This window comes from Hetaerina americana, unplaced genomic scaffold (assembly GCF_022747635.1).
Source record: "Hetaerina americana unplaced genomic scaffold, ioHetAmer1.1.p SCAF_10, whole genome shotgun sequence".
NCBI classification, from domain to species: domain Eukaryota; kingdom Metazoa; phylum Arthropoda; class Insecta; order Odonata; family Calopterygidae; genus Hetaerina; species Hetaerina americana.
In genome coordinates, this window is record NW_027286070.1 from 72714788 (window position 1) to 72735747 (window position 20960).

General features: G+C 39.7%; 1 protein-coding gene across 1 annotated transcript; it reads right to left on the reverse strand.

Annotated features, from left to right (window-relative positions):
• Positions 1-1386: 1386 nt before the first annotated feature.
• LOC139699172 (acylphosphatase-2) lies at positions 1387-20600 on the reverse strand. The gene is made up of 3 exons (XM_071598163.1): positions 20320-20600; positions 6705-6831; positions 1387-2019 (listed from the first exon to the last, which is right to left on the reverse strand). The coding sequence occupies exons 1-3, from the start codon at positions 20447-20449 to the stop codon at positions 1905-1907; spliced, it is 372 nt and encodes a 123-aa protein (XP_071454264.1). The 5' UTR covers positions 20450-20600; the 3' UTR covers positions 1387-1904.
• Between the last annotated feature and the right edge of the window lie 360 nt (positions 20601-20960).

The window sequence follows — 20960 nt, forward strand, 5'->3', positions numbered from 1 at the left end:
TTCATAGGTGTATATGAGGAAACGGTGAGTTAAAAAATATTATTTCATTATAACCCCCCCCCCCCCCTTGAACAGCATGTGCTTATGTGGTGGATAAAAACAACCCTGTAATGCCCCGCATGTAACAACAAAGGCAAGGTCATGGGGGTAATCATAGTTTAAAAAACTCTAAATGAAAAAGTTAAGATGAAAGATTTGTTGGGGACAGCGTCCTGATGACCCATGAGCCCCATGCCTTTACACGAAGATGCTTCGCTAGCAAACTGCTTATGCCATGCTAGGTTTTTTATTCTTGCCGAAGAGGAAGTAGGTAGTTGAAGAAGAATTCCTTTGATTGTAGAAGACAGTAGAGCACCAGTTATTCTATTTCCAATTAACAGGAAATCCATTGGTTCCGGCGAGGGTCGTTTTCTCCCCACCAACCTCAGTATTGGTTATTAATGACAATCAGTTGCAGATGTATTTCTTTTTACAATCTTTTTACTTTACCTTGGTAACTTAAAAGCATATTTTGCATCAATAATGGATCGTATGAAGCATCGCTCTGGTCTGACCCAAGCAAGCCACTTGTGTCTACTGCTTCGACCAATATCAGAACAATCTTTTTGTTTACCTTAGAGCAGGTAGAGTCTAATGTTGTCGTAAACATTATACTGGAATTTTTTGAATTTTTTTATGAAAGCGCTGTCTAGTGGGAAATTTTTAATGAATTGTTTGTAGAAAGAAAAAGCAAAGAGTTTGCTAATAGAAACATGGCCAGCTTTATCTGCTATGCCAGAGAAAATAAAGCCGTACTGACATGTAAGCCATGTACGTATCACTTTCAATTCTGCTGGTGCCTTTTCTCCATCATCATGTATGCTGTGTTGCATCTTAATTGGAGATCCATTGAAATGTACGGAATGCCAATGTCGGGTCACAAATGACTCGGGGGTCACCTCTTTATTATATTTGAAGTTTTTATTGGTCAATCATTTCCTTGTCATGATTTTCATTTAGTGGGTCCATGTACTGTGGTTGTGATGATTCAAGCCTAATTGCATTCATTAAAGTAAAATGTAAATTCTTATGCGTTCCTCTTTCATGGTCTCCATTACAGTAGGTAGGTGTTGATTTAGGGTTTAATTGCAATGTTTTCAGGTGTTGCTCTAGTTTTCTGCATACATGTAGGTGATACGTGTATGGAGTTACATCTGTAAAAGGGTGTAGTAATACTATCTTTGGTAATAGCATTATGTTTCATTAAATATGTAGTTGCTCTCCATTTTTACTGTCATTAAACCTAGGAAAGGTAATTCTTTTTCAGAAAGAAAAATGTCTGTATTGCTTTAAATGCATTGTAGCAGGATTCGGGGACATTTTAATGTGCAATAAATTGCAAGTTCATAGTTTTGATACGTATTGGTGCTTTAATGAACATACAAAACTATTCAAATCAAAATATTAATTTACATAATCATACCATATAAATAGTAAATATACAATTAGAATTATTTTCCCTTTTATGTCTTTTATATACATGAACAATTTGTTGTAAATAGAAAAAATTCTTTCTATGCATGGACATCTTGTATCCAATTAGATCTTTATTTTGAGGTATTTGGATTTTTTTTACCTTCATGAGATAATTTATACATTAATATACAGTTTGAATTGAATGAAGGTCTTTCAAACTAAAAATCTGTGCTTTCTAACCGCTGAATACATATATGTACAAACTTGCTCAAGTGCTGACCAAGTTGCAGCATTTGGCTCCTGGAAAAGCCAAGGACACCCTTTTGCTAAGTCCTGAGCATGGTTTTCTATGCCTTAGGGAAAGCCAATGATGCTAGAATGTTGTAGTGGAAGATAGAAATGCACTGCAGCTTATAATTTAAGCTCGATTGTCTCATTTATGCTAGACTTTAGAAGCGAATTGTGAAGCCACGGAATTCAGGTTTGTTGAGGAATTCCCAGTTCTTCAAGTCACAGTGGTCAACTTTGCTTCCTGGGCTACCGGTTGTCGATAGCCAGTCAATCCTAGAAAGAAAATGATTGATTATATGTATTCATTGTCATTTGCCAAAGGAAATGGATGAGGTGTTTTAATTATTTTAGCTTGATGCGCTCATTAGTAGATTACAAAAACATTGATACAAATGCATGCTTAAAGAAAAAACAGTGTTGATGAAACCAAAGTGAACAAATACACAACAAAAATAGAAAACTTGGGGCAAATGAAGCGTTTGCTCTCTTGAATTCTTTCTTAGTGCTCGTAAAATATGTGTGTGTTGACAAAAGAGTAAGTGAAAGCATTTATTAGTTTTTGTAACTTCATTACAAACCTGATCAACACGTGATGAATGCTTGGCTATTGTTGCCTCACGGCTTGTTTCTTCATGGTAAATGTAATTGAAAGTCACGACAGGAAAGACAGGAAGTGCTTGAGTACTTAACTGTGTAGTGATCCCCGATGTTAAAATGTACGTTCACTTTTAGAAGGAAACAAGTTGACATTCATATTGATTATCAACATCGAACATGACAGAGAAATATATGCTGTTAAATTATGGGAATAAAAAATTAATAACCGTTAAAAACACAAAAACAGTCCTTTTTAACTTCAAATTAGATGTCTGCTGAACCTGGGATTTATGGAATTGTCATGAAAGCTGTAAGTATTATGTAATTAAGGTATTGTGGAAATCATTTGAATAATAGTTATATGGAGAGTTAACATGGATAAGATGATAGTGTTTCATAATTTTGTTGCTGAAAATGGCAAGAAAAATCACCGGTACTTTTCTCTCATCTGCAAAAATTACTCCCACTGCATGGTTATTTGATCTAATTCATTTTTAGGAATGCAGGTAATTAAGTCTTCCATGATGTTCTTCACTGATATCCTGTTAATTAGCCTATCGTGGCAAACCTTGTTTGTAATTTGGGAAAACAAAATTGAAAGTTTTTTGTGAAAGTTGGCAGTATTATAATTGGGCTTTTTCAAGGAAGCTGATAATTAATGCAGCTTTAATAATCTGATTTTCATGACCAAACTTTTATTTCTCCTTAAGTACTCATACATTTAAGCACATACATACTTCATTTGCTTCAACTATTATTTAAATAATCTACTAAGTAATACTCAATTCATTTCCGTAATTCTGATAAGAATTCCAGTAACTGCACCACTGATTGAAGCCAACTGAAAAGTATGTTGATGAATGTAAATTTATCATAAAAGTTACGGCTATGCTGATAAATTTCAGCATTCTTTGCAGAATTAGTTGTAATTTGTGAATATTATTCCTTAAAATCTTTTTCCTTTCGGGAATTTCAATTGATGATGACAAATCTGTTAAGGTTCGCTTTATAGTGCTGTCCTCAGTGAATAATTTTCGTTATTAGTAAAAAAAAAAAATTTATATTTCAGGGATGACAATAAATTGAAGTTTTAAGTATTTACTAGAAGCATAACAGTATATTTCACATCTTATTGAACTTGGTTTATGTTTCAAAGCAAGTCTTCCGTACCCTCCTCCCAGATGAATAATTAAACATTCACACATGAAATAAATTGTATTCATCATAATTAGAAGAAGAAGAGAAGTGATGCTATATATATATATATATATATATAATGATAGTGAGAAAATTTTAACGAGGTACATCGACATGAAAGGCATGTTGGTGCTCCTCTCTGCTGAAAAGTAGAAATATTTGCAGGCAAATTGAACTATTTCCTTTTCTACTTTAGTGATAAAATGTGTCATAATCAGTGAATAGAATATTAACAAAGGTCATGAATGGTAGTTCAAGGACACGGGGCACTTTCAAGATTCCTTGAGTAGTCATAAGTGTTGGGTTAGAATGGTGCTTCAATTGAGGACCATTGACGGACTGGCTTAAGTGCCTTACACGGCAAGAACAGGGAAATTGTTGGACTGTATTACCAGGCATTCTTCAGAATTAGTTCTTTTTATTCTGACAGATGCCATCACGTCTTCCTTGATGATAGAAGCAGTTGCCGTGAGAGCTAGGTCATTGTGACTATGCATTGATAATAGAACAAAATTGTCAACTAGTTGGAGCTTACGTTTTTGTAATTTGAATTTTAGTGGCTTTGTAAACTCTTTCTCTTTTGAATAATGGGCTGACAAATAAGGGATAGTATTGATTTTATTTCTTTAGGAGTTTTCTACTTTTATCCAACTAAGGCTTGCATTATTTAACGATTTTTGAGTACCAACCTTCAAACCTAGCATGAGGGTATATTGTATGGATGAATTGAGATTTCATGTGTGTGAATTTACATAATATTCTCTCTTAGTCAATACACTAATAAGATAAAACCTGTAATGATTTGAAGGATTGCTACATAAAATATAAAAGTTGAAAAAAAGCTTAATGCTATCAATAAGGCGTAAGTGCATTAATATTTCACTTTAAATCTTTTAAAATATTTTAATCTCAGGTAGTTTTCCTTGACATTATCTTTTGATTTAAAGAAGCTGGTAAATTTCTACTTGGGTTAGAATAAGTATGCAGTACCCATTCAAGATTTTTTGGGATTCAAGGGTTTTTATTATTTTTGTGCTCAATATGTTTAGAAATCTTGTTTCTTCAATTTCTGTTATACATTCTAAGCTGTAATTGTAAAACCTAAATAATGAATTTACAATTTTTTTGGTTGTCATAATGGTGAAAAATGCCTAAACCTCCCAACCCACCTCTTCCTGCTGTAGACCAATACCAATGATTGCTTAGGTATAATTACTGGCATTGATCTTTAGTTTACATTGAATTATTGCCAACCCCACCTTATTGCAACTCATGATCATTCACGAGAAAACTCCAGCTGTTATCATGGAAATTGTTTTGATTAGATTCAGTTTTTTCAGTCTCTTGTCATGCATAGTATTTTCATTTCCCGGAATGGAAAATCATGACCCACTATCTTTCTTTTAAGCCAATTGCTCATCAATGTCTGAGTTCAAGGGCCAGTCAGTTGTCCTATAGTGCTCTGGCTAGTCTTGTCACCTATTGTGTACAGTAGTATTTTTTTAGGAAATTTTTATCCCTACTTTTAGCCCAATTAATTTGTGTTGAGTAAGGAAGTGTAACTTTTCATCCATCATTTCCATGTAAATGAGTAATTTATCAGTCGAAAGTATCTATATCATCTCCTATTACAATTAAACCATAATTATGACAACAAACATTTTTTTGAGACAGAAATAAACAAAGTAGGAAAAATATTGGTTAAATGTTAGAAGGGAATTCACTCAACATCACAATGACAGAATAATCAAGGTCTTTCAATTCTCTGCCTTTTCACTTAGTATTTTATTTCAGACTGTCTTAAACTCTCTCTTGAATCCGTTTCTTTTGTATTAACAACTCTTTGCTGAGTTTTCTGAGCACTAGGTCCATGTATGATTTTAAATATTAAATTGACTTTGGTATACTAAACACAACAAAAAAATTTCACAAAGGATTAATCTCAGAACTTGATCAAACTTCTGCCATGCCTTTTCCATTATTTTTTATAGGTTAAATCTCCATTTGTTGTCCATATTATCATGTTTTCACAGTGACGTTCACATAGTATTTAAGCTCTCCCTTTGTACATTATTTCTCTCTAACATACTTGTCCATCGGGTATAAGTCGACTGCTGACTTCATTCCTGCTGAGCTGTAATGGTAACTAAATTACAGTATCCCTTAATGGATTTTTAATAAGTAAAAATACCAATTTTTCATTAGTCTAAATGAATTGATCTCAGGGTAAATTATGTTTCCTCAATAGCTCAAGTGGTTTAGAGCATCCGCCCGGCAAGTGGACAGATCCGGTGTTCAAGTCCCGATCAAGGAAATATTTTTACTCTTGTGATCCGTTCCATTCTGCCTTCCCCACCTTTATTGTGTTCGTCCTTTGTGTGTTCCTATCCCTTTTCCTGATATCTGTTTCTATATAAATGAGTATTTATTTGCCGTTTGGCAGGATTTTGTGCTTGAATGTATATATATATATATACATACACACAAATATATATATATATGTATATATATACATATATATATGTGTATATATATATGTATGTATATACATATATATATGTATGTATATATATATATATATATATATATATATATATATATATATATGTATATATATATATATATATATATATATATATATATATATATATATATATATATACATATGGATATATGTATGTGTATATATATATATATATATATATATATATATATATATATATATATATATAATGTTGACATTTGCTAACTTTATTTTGCCCCAGCTATGATTGACATTTTCATTGGTTGGTGTACTGGTATTAATTTACGAAGTAATTATTTTCCCAGAGAGACAGCTTATAATGTTAATTGACTAACTCTTATTTTATATTCGACAAAATGTTTCAAATAATTAATTTTTGTACGGTGTGAAGTATTTTACGTTCAGTACTTCTGTCAAATATCTTCCTGAAAAACATATGCCCAACACTTTTCAACCCCGAGGCTAAGTTATTTCTTCACAGAGATCGATATTCTTTTTCTACTCTTCTTTCCTCGGATTTTCGCATATTTGACCCATCTGGTGACAAACATAGAACACATATCAGGAAACAACGGCACAGTTGGAGGATGAGGTTGAACCGGAGGGAGGGGATCATACTCCACGCCAGTGTGATACGCACATGCTGTCCACACTGTTCTTGACCCCCTGCAGCTTTCCGACAATGGTCCCCCTCTTGGAGTTCTTAACCCATCCGTAGATGCCCATTTGCTGGCATAAGTCCCGCACGTACTTGGTGAAGTACACGCCTGGATGGTGGAGGATCGAAAACAGAAAACATTCATCAGTATTGTTCGCCGATCGCGAGGACTCGCCATCCATCGTTTGCCCCCAAGTTTTTTTTTTATTCACGCCCGCGAATCTTGTCGATGGAGAAAGTGAATCGTCTCGTCCAGGAATAGATCCCAATGGCGCATTTACGCGTTTGGCTCCGAGCAGCGGATGTGGTTAATGTCGTCATTTTATGTCTTCGGGGAGTGTGGGTGCCCGGAGTTTTGAAGAGTCACGGGAGAGCGATTGCTTTGTGCGCCAGCCAGTTGTGCTAGTTCCCGGGGTTATGAGGCGAAAGCTTTGCGTCAGGATATATCGGCAGTTCGGGTGCTCATATGCCGGGAACCCACGCGGCGGTTTAATGTTCGTTTACCGAAATAAGCTGCCAATAATTTCGTTCGGTCGTGAAAAATATTGGAGCGTGTAAAGTTTACCACCGACCAATTTAATGATCGGTGGGACTGGGTGCCTCAGTTGCGGTTGGGGCAAAGAATCTCTCTTGGGAGTTAAGGTCGGGATTTATTGGCCATTTATTACGCTCATGTCCACACAGACTTAGATGTCGTCTAATCATAGTCAACGTAAAATAGCGGAAGATTTCAATGCAACAATTTCAGAGTGTAAAAATCATTCGCCTTGACCGGGATGATTTTGATGCTCTGAAATTATTGCATTGAAATACTTATTAGCGGATGACTCCGTTAAAAGTCACTGCTGCGGCATCTCCCGCAGTTTCCTTGGAATTCAGCGGAAGATTGTTTCGTTTAATTGTCATCCTGCCTACTTAGTAATTACTGCCTACTACCTTGATCAAAAATTTCCCGGAATAACCACCGTGTGGCGCTCCCATCGTTCCGATTTGAGTTCTGTTTTTTTTGTTAAATTGGTACATCTGTTGTTGATATTCCCTTTAAATCTTAGTGTCATAACTTGACATTTGCAAAAGTTACGGTCGGTTTTCGGCATGTCCATCAGTGCTTCCTGCGATTTTTCCATTACTTCCTCTCGGCTGCTAAAACGCGTTCCCCGTAATGGTTTTTTAACAGAAAGAAGTCACAGGGAGCCAAATCAGGTGAATTCGGTGGCTGTTGGATGGTATTTGTTGCATTTTTCGTCAAAAAATTACGAATAATGATAGCACTGTGCGACGGTGCGTTATCATGGTGCAAAATCCACGAGTTTTCTGCCCACATTTCTGGTCTCTTTCGGCGAATTGCTTCACGCAAACGTCTCATAACGCCCAAATAATACTCTTTGTTTACTGTCTGGCCTTCTGGCAAAAATTCATGATGCACTACACTGTTGTAATCCATGAAAACCGTCAGCATTGCCTTCTTTTTTGACTGAAAACGACGTGGTTTTTTTGGTCTCGGCTCATTTGGTGAACGCCATTCACTTGCCTGATGTCTGGATTGCGTGTCGTACTCATAAACCCACGTCTCGTCTCCAGTAATGATCCTTTTGATGAATGTGGGATCGGATTCAGCCTCGCAAATCATGTCTTTTGCGACGTCAACACGGTCTCTTTTTTGCATGAAATTGAGGTCTTTTGGCACCAACTTTGCTGCTACACGACGGAAACCCAAATCATTAACCACAATGTCTTGGGCGGATCCATAGGCAATGTTCAAGTCCTCCGCTATTTCTCTGATGGTTAATTTGCGGTTATTGACCAACATTTCTTTTACTTTATCAATTTTTTCACCGACTTTCGATGTCGATGGTCTGCCACTGCGTTCATCATCTTCGATTGACTCACGACCACTTCTGAACCGCTCGTGCCACTGGTAAACGACCGTTTTTTTTAGAGAATCGTTGCCGAAACACTTTTCCAACATTTCCAACGTCCGTGCGCCACTAAATCCGTTTTTTACGCAAAATTTAATACAAGTTCGTTGTTGCAAATTTAAATCCATTTCTGCAATTGTAAAAAATCGCCAACACACACAGAGATAGATGTACTCTTGGCTACGTAACTTTTGCAAATGTCAAGTTATGACACTAAGATTTAAAGGGAATATCAACAACAGATGTACCAATTTAACAAAAAAAACAGAACTCAAATCGGAACGATGGGAGCGCCACACGGTGGTTATTCCGGGAACTTTTTGATCAAGGTAGTATATTAATAGGTTTTTATTAAACTATTTAATAAATAGTAATGAATCAGGTCCCGATGAATGAAAAAATTATGTTGGTGATAAAGGCAGATCAATTTGGGAATACTTCCTCGCAATCAGCCGGAGTACTTATATAATATTACAGTGGTAGTCTTCAAATCGCTGTAAGTCTTCATAAGATTCCATTTTTTCACTTTGCCTTAAAACCTGGAGATTCGTACACGCGTGCTACTTCCAATTGTATACGCTTAGAAAAATCTTTGGGCTAGGACTCGGTCTTGCCAATAACAACATTTGTGTTTAACTAAAAGCACACAAGGCAAAATATGACTTCATTCAGATCACTCACAGCCTCTCGTTGTAAATTATATTCAATTGTGTCATTATATACGGCAGTAATTCAATAAAGGTACTAGATCTACGGTAGGGATTCTATGCTTATTCAAAATAAGAATATGAAGTGTTATGAATTAATATTAGTGTCCATTAAAAATGTCATTGACGTAAGTGTAATTTTACGGGCTGGCGGATGTCACTTAAAACTCAAATAAAAAACAGAATTGTCAGACTTCATTAGTTTGCTCTTTTAGACGATTTTGACTCCTGTCTCACTACTCTCCCTTATTTCATGTTATTTTCTTTGAATATTACCTTCTTCTTACACTTGCATTAATGCATTTAGTACTTTTAATATCGGTCTTGCTCTTATGGGTTTCCTTTCAATCTTTCTCTAAATTTTTTTATAACAATATATTTTTATTTAATTATAATAATATATTTTTATAAATATGTCTAAATAAGACATATCTCAGAATGAATGCCCCCTTGGTTGTTACAAATCGTTTCCTACCTACACAACCGCTACGTTCCCAAAGTTTTTAATCTGTATAATGCAATTCATTCGATGGTTTCTGCGCGAATCATCTTATTCCGATGTAGACTGAGTGCAGAAATGACCGCTTTTCAATTAAAGACTACTTTGCTGCGGCTATTTCACACTTGTACCCGGTTTTTTGCCATTTCTGTGCGTCGTCAGTGAAAATGCGATGTTTTCTCGCAATATTCTTAATTCATTATGTAACTCGCAAGGGCTTGTGATCCTTGACCTAACTTCATGGCTAGGAGCGCATACCCCATCCACTTGCTCAATTACTCGGGTACCGTGGCATATATACTTGAAATTAACTTTAAGAAATGATGAATGGTATTTCCAGCACATGGTCTCCCGCAGAACCGTGTCTGCTTCACGAAAGCTAGTGCCATCTATCGCTAAACGCGTATTCCAGTTTGATTAGAAATAGCTTCCTATTTATAAGGCATTGACTCCCTGGACTTTCCAGTGAAATTCCAATATGCCTGTACGCCTTTTACGCGAGACCTTCAAGTTCTCTCCGCCAGATCGTCGGTAAGGATGTAAGGACCCCCTGAGCCCCGGGTTTCACTCCGCCCCTCCCTCCCTGAATTCCTATCTGTTGATTATCAATTTGTGCATTAGGGCTGACTCCTTAATCGGTCGCAGTATCCATTAATATCAATGTACATATGTACTATCAACAGTTTCACAGCTATTATTCCGTTTCGGGGAACTAAAAATTAATAAGATGCTTTCAAAAATCTTTTTTTGGCTGTCAAAGTTTGACGGTCATCTGCCAATTTTTCTGACTTTAATTGGAAATTTTTTTAAGTCTTTTTGTCTCCTGCTCGAGCCCCCTTAACCCCTCTCTGTGTGTGGCTTCCTGACTAAAACTAGAATATCGATCAGGGGGTGCAGAAGAGCGGGGCAGGCATCGTTTTTAAGGGATATTGATTAGTTCCGTAAACATTTTTGACAGAAAGAAAAAGCTTCTGCGTTCAATCCCACATTACGCGTTAATCATGCTCCGTGATCCGCCTCGAGGGCGATTGGCAGGGGGTGTTAGGACACCGGCCTAAAATGGTGGGGTATTTTTCGGAATCCTCGTATTTTCATCGAGTCATCTTAAAAGGAAAATGCAGATTGTATATGTGTGCTACAGAAAAGAAGACACAGCAGAACACAGAGTGGAGGATTGTGTTTACTATGAGACAGAGCGGCAACTCTTATGGAACAATATGGAAGAGAAGCTAACGAGCTTTAGGGAAATGATTACATTCTGCCTAAAGAACAACAATAACCTGCTCGGAAAATTTGCAATAAGAAAACCAGCAAATAGTGAACCACAACAAGCGAACTAACTGGGAAATATTTTGTGTAAAATTTTATGTAAAATGTAGCAATGTATTCTATATGTCTATTGAGTGATTTTTTTTTCTTTTCTTGAATTGTTTATAATTAGTTTAACTCCCAACATATATAAGCACCTGTAGATGTTAAAATTTTAGAAAAACTTTCCTTCTGTCTAATTATTTTTGTCTTTTTGTCTGTTTTGTTATGTATGTTGTTTCCTTATGTCTCATTATTGTTTGTAAAAAGGGGAACTAAGATTCAAAGGAATCCCCAACTAACTGGGAAGTAAAATAAAAGTGGACCCTGGAAACCATTGGTCAAATGGGTCCAAAAATTAAAAATTAGATGTTTACGTGGTTATTCGTGGTCCTTTATCTCGACTTGCGCGAGGGGAAAACGAACCTTTAGACCGATCACTTCGAGATTGTATTTCCCTCATATGATCCGAGTAGTCTCATCAGCTGATGTAGTTTAGGAGATTAAGGATTCTCTATTTGTTATCACAATTAAATCTTGTGTGTCCTCGGCCCAATAGTCTTCAAGTAAGCGTTTCTTCGTTTGTGACTGGAGGCGCTCCACAATCCTTACTCATTGCCTTACCGCAAATATTATTGGCATTTATAGCGAATATTTCTCGTGGCCACGTAACTTCCATGATTGAAGGTTTCTCCGATTAGTTTCAGGTACTTGTCGCGTGTCGTAAAAATGGCTATGGAATAATTTGAAACGACACCATTACGTTTTCGCAACATTGTACCCATCACCCGTCCATTTAAGCCATGCACGTAACATGCGTGCGCGTAAGTCGGCCTTTGGCAATATTTGCAGAGAAGACAATTGGATGAACGAATGTCGAGAAACGCTATTTCGAGCGACCACGATCACGAAATCACGTCGAAATTCACATCCTCCCCCTTAATTGTCCCCCCTCCCCCTTCCACCTCCTCCCGCGGCCCGTTTATTTGTTTTCATCGTTCTATTTTTATTTACCATTCGATTCATGTTGGCTCAGTGCCCGGTCGGATAAATAAACAAGTGGCTATGGCGCCGCTTAGTTGATGCATGACCTCTTCATCCGAAATTCGCCCCCCCTCCCCCTTCCTTGCCCCTCGGGCGAACGAAAGGGAACAACGGGTAGGGCGAGCTGCCCCTGTTTGCAACCGACTGGGGCGGTTTTGCCCGCCACCCTTTCTCCATTCCCATGCCTCCTCCCCCCTCCCTACATCTCTCCGCCAGGGTTCGGGATACCGGGGATCCCTGCCAGTAATCCCATAAGCCCCCAGATGCCTGCGGGGGGAGGGAGAGAGGATAGCGAATTAAAAAAAAAGAAATAATTATGATAGCTCTCTCGGTGAGGGTTACGCCGGAGCTCTTGCACACACGATCCCACGGCGTGGTTGGTATTGATTCGATCGACCAATTAAACCACTGCCGGATTATATCGGATCTCGGCGCCGCATCCGGTGGGCGCTCTTCGTTTGGTTTTGCGCGGCGCGTGCCTCACAGGGTAAGAGGGGGGGGGGAATGGGTAAGGCAGACCGCGAGCGAATCACCCCCCACCCTCCCTGGTTATGCGCCCTCGGAGGTCTTCGCGCTCGCGGGCGTCTGATGCACGAGACTCCACGATCGACGGGTTCGTCTTGACGAGTGCGGCGGTGGGACTGGTACAGTTCTTCCCGGGAGGGACGGGTTCGTAGAGAGGGTGACCGTCCGGGAGAAACAGACGCCGAGGAGAGATAGTAGGAGAAAATGGTGATTTAAGGAATCGGTGTGGAGAGGAATGAGACGCCGTTAGCCCAATGCCAACGGAATGCGTCTAAGGGTGTTCGTTATATCCAGTCTCTTCGATTTTCTCCTCACATAAAGTAAGGAAAGGAGTTGAAATGAAAATTGTCCTCCGCTGGGGCTTGAACCCGGACCCTCTGCGTGAGGAGCTTAACGTATCAACCAGGAGAACAACGGAACCTAGCGAACCCCTTAATCAATAGAATAATGGTTAGAGGAGGCAGCGGGATCTTTAAGGGAGACCGTTGGGAGCGAGGGGATGGCATTTGAAAATCCGAAGGAAAGGGAGGCAGTTTTAGCGAAGACGGTCTTTGTATGTATCTACCAGGTTTCCGTTGATATGCATAATAGTTTCCGTAATAATTGGAGAACATTATCTAATCAATGTTGAAAATATTCTAAAATAAAAGATGATGGGCTCGAGTACAAAGTTCAGTCAAGTATTCGTAATCCTTTATGTATTTTCCGATCAAGCGATTAACTTGAAATTAGAAAAGCAGAATAAACAAATTCAGGGATACCTTTTAAATCCATATCAGCTAGCTTTTAAAAGTTTACAACTCCTAATCCAATGCTTGAAAAGCTTTTCCCACTCCACGTCTCCTCTAGTGGTGATTTTACTCGTTCATGCCCTCTTGTCGCTGCTTGCGAAACGTCTGAATGTGGCGTCCAAAAGATAGGTGCGCGGTTAATGAACACTATTGTATAAGAGAAACATGATTAATGAAGTACGATAGTGCTGTGCTAATACAGGCTTTGTTTTAATGCTCTATTATCTTTAGGATGACTTGATGAATAAATACGCTCAATGATACAACTATGTCATATCCCCCATTAGCTCTGATAGCAGCTTGCAGAGCATAATATGGTAACATAGCCCTCTCGTCGCGCGGAGCCATCGACGGAATTCCAGATCCTGAACTGCGGTTTTACGTCCTATCATGAAACACGGGAGGATGTGATCAAAAGAAATTTTAATAACATCTTGGAACTTCAAACAAAGGCTAAAGTAAAAGCGATATTAGACGATTCCGTTGATTTTTTTTTTTAGCATTTAAATGTACAAATCTGAGTGTCAGAATGATAGAATAAGCGGTAAAGGTGAGGAAAGGTCAGTGATTATATGATTAGATGCCTCTTGATTCGCCGCTGAATACGAGAAATACAAAACGGAGGGTGGAAGGTAAAATTTGAATCCGAAAAAAAAACTGTTCTCATAACTTCTAGCTGCTGATTAATGAATCGCATTAGGGTCGCGTTAGGTGTGCAGGTAGCTCAAGGCCGCACTGAGATGTTATCTATTCCAAAAAAGAATTGAACTAGTGGCGGAGTTATTGAGAGATGCACAGTTGAATATTGAAAGGTGTGGGCATTCTGGTGGGACGGCCGTATGTAGGTGGATGGAGTGTATGAAGAAATTGATGCCTGTCTAAGCCGCCAAAAGTCGTGAAAGCCGAAGTACTCCTTCTCCCCATAAGTACTCCTCTCCCTTCGTGTGGGGGAGTGACTCCAGATGTGTTAGAATAAGCGCAAATTTCAACTGAGCGCGGTGGGTATGGGGAAATTGAAGAGTGTTTGAATGAAACAGGATGAATGTGGTGGGAAATGATTATTTTATGAAATAATTTGGACCGGACACCTCTGTGATGGCCGAGTATGAAATGATTGCACTGCGCTGATCAGGTCATTGCGAGAGAATGACTGAGAAGTGAATCGCCGAACGGTGGTGTCTGGTGAGGAATGAAACGCTTGACCTGGGTGGGTATGGCCGAAGAGATTTAAGACAAGGAAGGTGAGAAGACCCAAAAACAGAGGAGCATGTGAAGAAACTATCGGAGGAATATGGGTGTAAAACACACCAACTTTGCAACATGAGAGACCGGAGTCGTCGGATATTTCTATAGATGAAAAACTTTTCAAAAATTATTTCAAGAGTATAAGCGAGAATTTTTTTGAGGAAACAAAACTTTTGTATAAAGTTAAAATTTTGAATATTTCTCTTTTTATGACGCTTTACTTCCAAAGTTTATTATTCCAATATTTTCAAACATTTGCCTCCACATATGCCGTTTCCTCACAACTTGGAAGGTTTGAGTAATGGTGTATGAATGCAAAACTTATTAGTTACGAAATCCTTATCATTGATGTCGAAATAATTTCCGAAAAACTCGACCATAACCCGCCATCACAAAAGTAATCAACCAGGAGATTGGTTTGATAGGTGAGGGTAGAGCTCACCTCGTATTAAGCCCTACCGGGAAATTCTCGTGTCAGGGTAGGGGACAGGGTTAATTTTCCATGCATCGCCTGCGGTTTTCCAGAAATTTGGACGAGGCAGAGTGCACCCACTTTCACAGAACCCGGGCTCCTTAGTTAGTCGAACACCCGAGCACCGCTGGGCTCCAGCGCCTCCTATGTCACAATATAATGGCGAATGGAGAGAGATTCGCACAGGGCACGACCTTGAACTTGGCAAGCGTAGACTCGGTACCCGTGGGACGAAGTGCTTAAAAAGAGAAATGTTTTAGGGTGGCCACCTATCCTGGAAATCTAGGTAAAAATCGGGAGAGATAATTCTAAGAATATCGAAATTGAGAAAATTATCCAAAATAGAACACTCGATCCATCCCTCGGATGACTTGTTTTTCATGGCGACCGAATGAATTTTCGGAAGTGAATTTTTTTTTCATTAAAAATACACGCTAACGCGCGAAAGGTTTTATGCAGCGCTCAGTTTTTTTTCCTAATCACCTCCTTGTTATTTTTCTCTAATGGTTTTCTCTTGCTCGTCCACGACGTTCAATATAGAGACGATGTCTGTAATGTTTGCGTACGCACGCACAACTGCTTCGCTTGCGGCATACTGTGTAGTACAAATGACGCATACGCGGCGTGAATTAATATTTTAGGAACAGCGCCAATCGAGTAACTTCATTTTCCGTTTATATAATCAACTGTTCCACTGTTCTTATTAATTTTTAGTTTTCAATTAGGTATCATTTTTTTCAGAATTTTGAAACTTCTATCTTCATTCCTTTTTTTGTGTTCTAAATCGCGGTTAATTGGCGAAGTGAAGGGAAAACAGGCAGAAACTCTAAAGCGCTGGCTTTGAAATAATACTAATGGTGAACACAGAAAAGTTAACACCATTCCCAGCGAAATATAAATTTGTCTCCAAATTTTGAAATTCTTTCGGAGGAATAATAAGGTAAATTTCAAACTTACTTTGTTTGCTGACCTTTATTTTCAATAATTATTATTTATATGCAAAATTATTGTACTATGTAAAAAATAATTTTTAGAATGTTCATGTATCTATCCTCTAATTAATAGGGTTTTCGCGGGATTTTCACACCCCCCTTCTCTTCGTGGGTGTTTTCCTGCGTGGGTTTTTACCAGGTGAGCAATGCCACGCTCTCCATTGCTTTTCCCACGAACCTCATTCTTTTCTTGGACTTTCTTTATTTTATTGTTCTCCTTCTTCATTGTCATTTGCTTTGAGTATGTTTGTATGTGTAGGTGTATCCTTAATTTATATATGTGCATGAATGTATGTATACATGGATGTGTATATATCTATTTATGTATGTGTATGTATGTATGTATATATGTATGTATATTTATTTATATGTACATGTATGTATGTGTATGTATATATGTACATATATGTGTGTGTGTGCATATATATACTCTTTTCCTTTTCTATTTGATGTGCACATCTATGCTAAAATGAATTTATGTCTGTCTATAAGTATTTATGTGTACGTATGAATGTAACTATAAGGTTAATGCCTAATATAATATGTATACGACGATGGGTTAAATGTAAGAAGGGACTATTAAGTCTCAATTTCGCCTAAATAAAGACCTCTATCTATCTATATATCTATTTATAGTCGTAGTAGGCAAATTTAAGAGTCCTCGCACACAATCCATTGATTACCAATTTTCCAATTGCTAAACCTAAGAAACGCAAATCTCGATATCTGGTTCGAATTGTGCATAATCAATTGCAAAAATAAAATAGGGGACATTCAAATTAATATGACACGTAAATGCTTTTGTAGGGAGAGAAACACACGAACGTTTGTCGAGTGGGGTGAATAAAATATACAAAATACTATTCTTGTGTTGCACGACGGACACTTACAGGGTTCGTTCGGAAAATAAGTGTACTGACTCCTGGGCTGGGCGCGCCCAGCACCGCTCTGACGGGCTGCGATTGGAGGGGGGTATGTTGGCAAGCGACGCTGAAAAAGGCAGTCGGCTCTGAGCTGTGGTGTAGTGAGGAGCTCTGTTAACGTGAACCTCCACGCTCGACTCACGTCACGGAACGCGATGCCGAAGTTTTTGGAGCAGCGTTATTCCATCAAATTTGCGGTAAAGCTTGGGAAATCGTCTACCGAAACTGTCGGTATGATTAACCAGGCTTACGGGGAGTCAGCCATGTCCAGAAACATGATCTTTCGGCGGCACAAGATGTTCGTGGAGGGCAGAGAAGAGGTCAGTCTTCGAGAGGTTCCCGATGATGCCTTCGCGGGAGCGTTCCAGGAATGGGAACGCCGCTGGAACAAGTGTATCGGCTCAAAAGGGTCCTATTTTGAGGAATATTAGCTTAAGATATGTAAAAGTGTAATAAATTTTTTTCCTGAGCTCAGTACACTTATTTTCCGGACGAACCCTGTATGTGCGGATAAACACGCCGATGCTTGTTTCATTACGGAGGTATATTCCGGATCAAGGCGAGCCAATGATGGGGCTGCGACCGAAACCAATCATCGGCTGGGCTTGATCGGCGAAGGCCGCGGCATGCCTGCTTGCTTGCCCGCCCTGCGACGCGTGAAATTACACATTCACGGGGCAGAGGGAGCGGATCCTCTTCCCGCGTCGCACCCGGATTCCTGCAATAAGACACAGCTGAATTCACCGAGAAGGAGCGGGGGTCGATGACATTAGGATGGGAGACCCTGACCCTGAGTTGTTACCCTGAAAATTAGTCATCAGCTGAGTGCTGTGCGAACCAAACGACTCGAGGTGACCGTAGTTACCTAATGAAGAATTGGTGAGGTTAAAATCCCAGCTGCACTTAAATTTCACTTTATTTCATATTCTCGTCGATCCAATATTCTAGTCCCTTAAATGCGCCAAAAATAATCTAGGGCTTTGAGACTTTATCTCATGGAAATTTTGAATATGCATTGCTGTTGATAATCTTTCTTTACCGCTTAATGACATTTCGTGGAAAAATACGACTTTTAAATAGCAATGAATATTTAATAACTTAATTCCAGCATTATGGAAAGTAAGAGTGATTCTCTGATCGTGGGTTTCTCTTCTTTAGCCTATTGAAGCGGGGATAGTCCGTGGTTTCTTCAAGAAGTGTGAATGAGATTAGTTTTCTGAACATCAACGCAAAGTGTAAATCAAAGAATAACATAGCTCGTAGAGGCAATTTTTCTTATAATTATTTCGTGTATCAAATAGTAGATTTTTATTAAAAGCCATATAATACTGAGCGCATTTTAAAAAAGGCGAGAGGAGAGTTTCTAACTGTCGCCGTTACAGGAATGCAGCACTACTCCCCCTTCATACTACGGCGAAGATTAAGTTTTTAATGAGACGAAATCACGTAACCAATGGTTTCTGGCTCAACTTTGTGAAAGTTCACGTTCATTAAATCAAGGACACAATGTATGACGGACACAAGATCTGATGATAACGCCTGGGCGTTGGAACTAGTTGTGCCAAAATAAAGAACAGTGAAACAATACATTGTGTTCTTCATTTAAAAGACAAAATGACTTTTGAAAAAGGATAATGTCTCAGACAAAACTACCTGTTCATTTAATTTTATTTTTGGAAACTTTACAATTTAGATATCAGCGGACATAAAAGCTTGTCCCGAATAAAATAATTAAATAAATAAAAAGTCCACGTTAAATTTCAACCTTGACTCAAGCCTTTTGCTCCTGAGCACGAAGTACATGGCGATGCGAAATTCTCAAATTTCATCCCCCGACACTTAATAGCTGGGAGGACTTGGGATGCGAGTGTTGTACACACCCGACATGACATATGTGTATGTACTTGGCAGCTTTTCAATGGTGCCCGATCTTCTTTGGCGGTGCTGTTTGCGCACCGGGCAGATTTCCTCGTTTTCATCGCCCGATGGCCGAGGGGTAGAAGGAGGGGGCCGACCCCTCCTTCCACCCCTTTTAATCTCTCGCCAAAATTTACCGCTCGCCTTGGAACCGGAGGAACAATTTTTTTGTGCACGGAGAGCACAATGGCCTAGTGGACACATAGTCGAAAGCTGATGCGGGGAAAGAAAGGGTCTGGACCCTAGAAGGGCATCCCAATATCGATCTTTTATGTCGATCTCATTTTGCCTACGTCGTCACCGAGGAGGGCCCAAAAAAACCTCCTATAGAATGCCATCGCTCGCTCCGACGATAATTAAATTCTCTCGCGACAGCAATTCGGGGTAATGACTGGAGAAGGTCCACGGGAATGATTTAATTTGTCCGCAAAATGCATAAATTTCGTGCTCTCTCTAATCTCCAAGTGAATCGAGAAGTTATGATTGAGTTAAAGTCCACACGGAGAAAGTGTTCCGTCGCTTTTAGCATTATTGCGGACCCCCCTTCCGACCAAGTCCCTCGGAATACTCACGTACGCAAATCCAATATGCGTGATGAAACTGGCCCATTAGACACTCGATCATTCCTCATCATTTTAAATAGTTGAGAGGGACGTAGTGCCTTAATTACTATAATAAGGTAATCTACCCGTTAAGGTAGGTTTTTGGATGGACACAACTACCAAATAAATATTTTTTGACTCCTAACAAAACACAAAATCCAGCAACCTACTCTACATCAGGTCCCTCTTCATCTCTGAGTACTTCCTTCATCCCGTCCAAAATCCCTATCCTGTTCCTTCCCTTTCTTCACTTGCCTAATATTCTCCCTTCTATTACAGTCTTCAGTTGAATTTCAATCCTTAGTAGTGGCTTCGGAGTCGTCTCCGGAATGATTTCATTCGATCGGTGTGGAGTGAACTGTTTGTGCGCAACCTCTGCGTGACATCGAAGTAAATGCAATCAAAACACGGTCAGAGAATATAAATATACAGGCTAGGTTTGATTTTCAACACGCACGAGTCGTTCGAACGAGGACCGGAGGCTGTGTCCGGGGTGGAATCCGTCGCGTCCGATGTATATTTGCGATTCCGGGGATGCGGCACGGGAGAGGGTGTCGTTTCGTCCTTTCTCCACTTCCTCCTCACTTGGCGATTCTTTGTCTTCGCTCATTTTCCCCTCGCACCCTCCGCACCACCCAAAGGTAATTCCTCACCCTGCACGTGCCCGAAGACCTCGAACTCGACGGAGACGTTGCATCCCGGCGCTGCCTGGGGCGACATCATCTTCGTCTGCTGGGCCTGCTGCTGCTCTGCGATCTGCATCTCGTTGCTTTCCACACCCATCGCGGAATTTTCCAGTTTTCTTCCTTTCTTTCTCCTTCCTCTTTTTCCCTGGCTCGCTCTGGGGACACGCCTCTCGTCTTCCGCTCGCCTCTTTTGCTCACTTGCCCGTGTCTGAGAGCCCTGACCACTTCTCTTTTTCTAAATCCCAAAACATATCCCACCTCCCCCCTCCCGCGCCTATTTTCCAACCGAGGGGGTCCGGCAGAGGCGCTGGCTTCGTCCCTTCCTCCACCCCCGTGCCCTTGGAGGAAGAGAATGGGGGCGAGGGAGAGAGCGAGCCACCCCGACGTTCCATAAATACCGCCCCCCTCCGGGCGGGGGCCGCCCCTAGTGGTGTGGGCGGCCAGAGAGAGCCTCCCCAAACCCCCCCCCCTCCTTGCTTTCGGGGGTCGGTGGCCGGCCGAAAGGTGAATGGGTCCGGAAGGCTTGAGGACCTGCCACGATGGCTTAAGTAATGAAAACTCCAAATGTCTCATTTTTAAATACATTTTTACAGCGAGCATATTTTAAT

Coding starts and splice junctions, on each gene's coding strand:
- LOC139699172 (XM_071598163.1), bottom strand. CDS start 20,449: ATGGGTGTGGAAAGCAACGAGATGCAGATCGCAGAGCAGCAGCAGGCC. Junction 6,832..20,319: donor GGTCTTCGGGCACGTGCAGG/GTGAGGAATTAC, acceptor TCCACCATCCAG/GCGTGTACTTCACCAAGTAC. Junction 2,020..6,704: donor AAGAACAGTGTGGACAGCAT/GTGCGTATCACA, acceptor TTTTCTTTCTAG/GATTGACTGGCTATCGACAA.